General features: G+C 36.3%; 1 protein-coding gene across 1 annotated transcript in view; it reads right to left on the bottom strand.

Moving 5' to 3' along the window:
• LOC107576457 (sodium/potassium-transporting ATPase subunit alpha-1-like) overlaps positions 1-826 on the bottom strand; it is a gene marked incomplete at its 5' end in the record, with an annotated part of 3,937 nt that overhangs the window by 2,033 nt on the left and 1,078 nt on the right. Inside the window, one exon of the mRNA XM_016262629.1 lies at positions 478-601. Within this exon, the coding sequence (XP_016118115.1) occupies positions 478-601 (124 nt within the window). The remainder of the gene's footprint in view (positions 1-477; positions 602-826) is intronic.

Below are 826 nucleotides of genomic sequence, written 5' to 3'. Positions count from 1 at the left end.
AGGGACTGCTTAATTAATAGTTTCTTTAAAATAAAAAAGACAGTAGGTGGTGCTGTTTGTACTTCTCAGGTGAACTCAGGCCATTGCTGATATAGCAATTACTACGTTTTGTTTATTACATTAATGCACTGACTAAATATATAGCCACACTTCTTGGTTGTCATGCTTGCTGGCAGATTTGTACACACAGACGATTTAGAATTTCAAAATATAGCTGTTAACCAGCGTGGAGTCTCTAATGAAATAAAACCAAATAACACGTAAAGATGCTTTTGCAGCTAGCCTGCTGCACATTAGTAACATCGAAAGTGTGTTTAGTTCATAGGTGATATTTTGTACACTAAGCTTCCATAATAATTCAATTAAATACTATGCTAAGAGAAAACATCACAATAGCGTAGTCATTCAAAACCAGGACAAAGAATGAACATAGCGCTAACATTAATGAATGTCTATTTGGAATAACCATGCTCTTACCAATTTGACCGTAGGCCATACTGATTAGCCTCTCATTCACCAATTTATCTGTTTTAGCGTTTCTGGGTTGTCTCTTCATGATATCACTTTCAGCAATTTCATAGGCCAATGAGATAGCAGGAACCTGCGGAAACATTAATCAACAAATCAAAATATAGCTGCAGCCAATTACAGCATGCATTACACCACCAGAAGCAAGCATAACCATCTAAGTAAAGCACAGTTACATAGGACACCAGAACCACAATTTGAAGCCAATAGGTTCACAGATAATAAGTAGAACCATTTCTTTACTTTTTTGACCATTTGGGGGAGCTGTCAAAAAGTCATAGTTCAGGACATGGAATTA

This window comes from Sinocyclocheilus grahami, unplaced genomic scaffold (genome assembly GCF_001515645.1).
Source record: "Sinocyclocheilus grahami isolate Dianchi unplaced genomic scaffold, SAMN03320097.WGS_v1.1 scaffold3711.1, whole genome shotgun sequence".
Lineage (NCBI taxonomy): Eukaryota > Metazoa > Chordata > Actinopteri > Cypriniformes > Cyprinidae > Sinocyclocheilus > Sinocyclocheilus grahami.
Note: the sequence above shows the minus strand (reverse complement) of the source record. Positions and strands in the feature narration are given on the sequence as shown.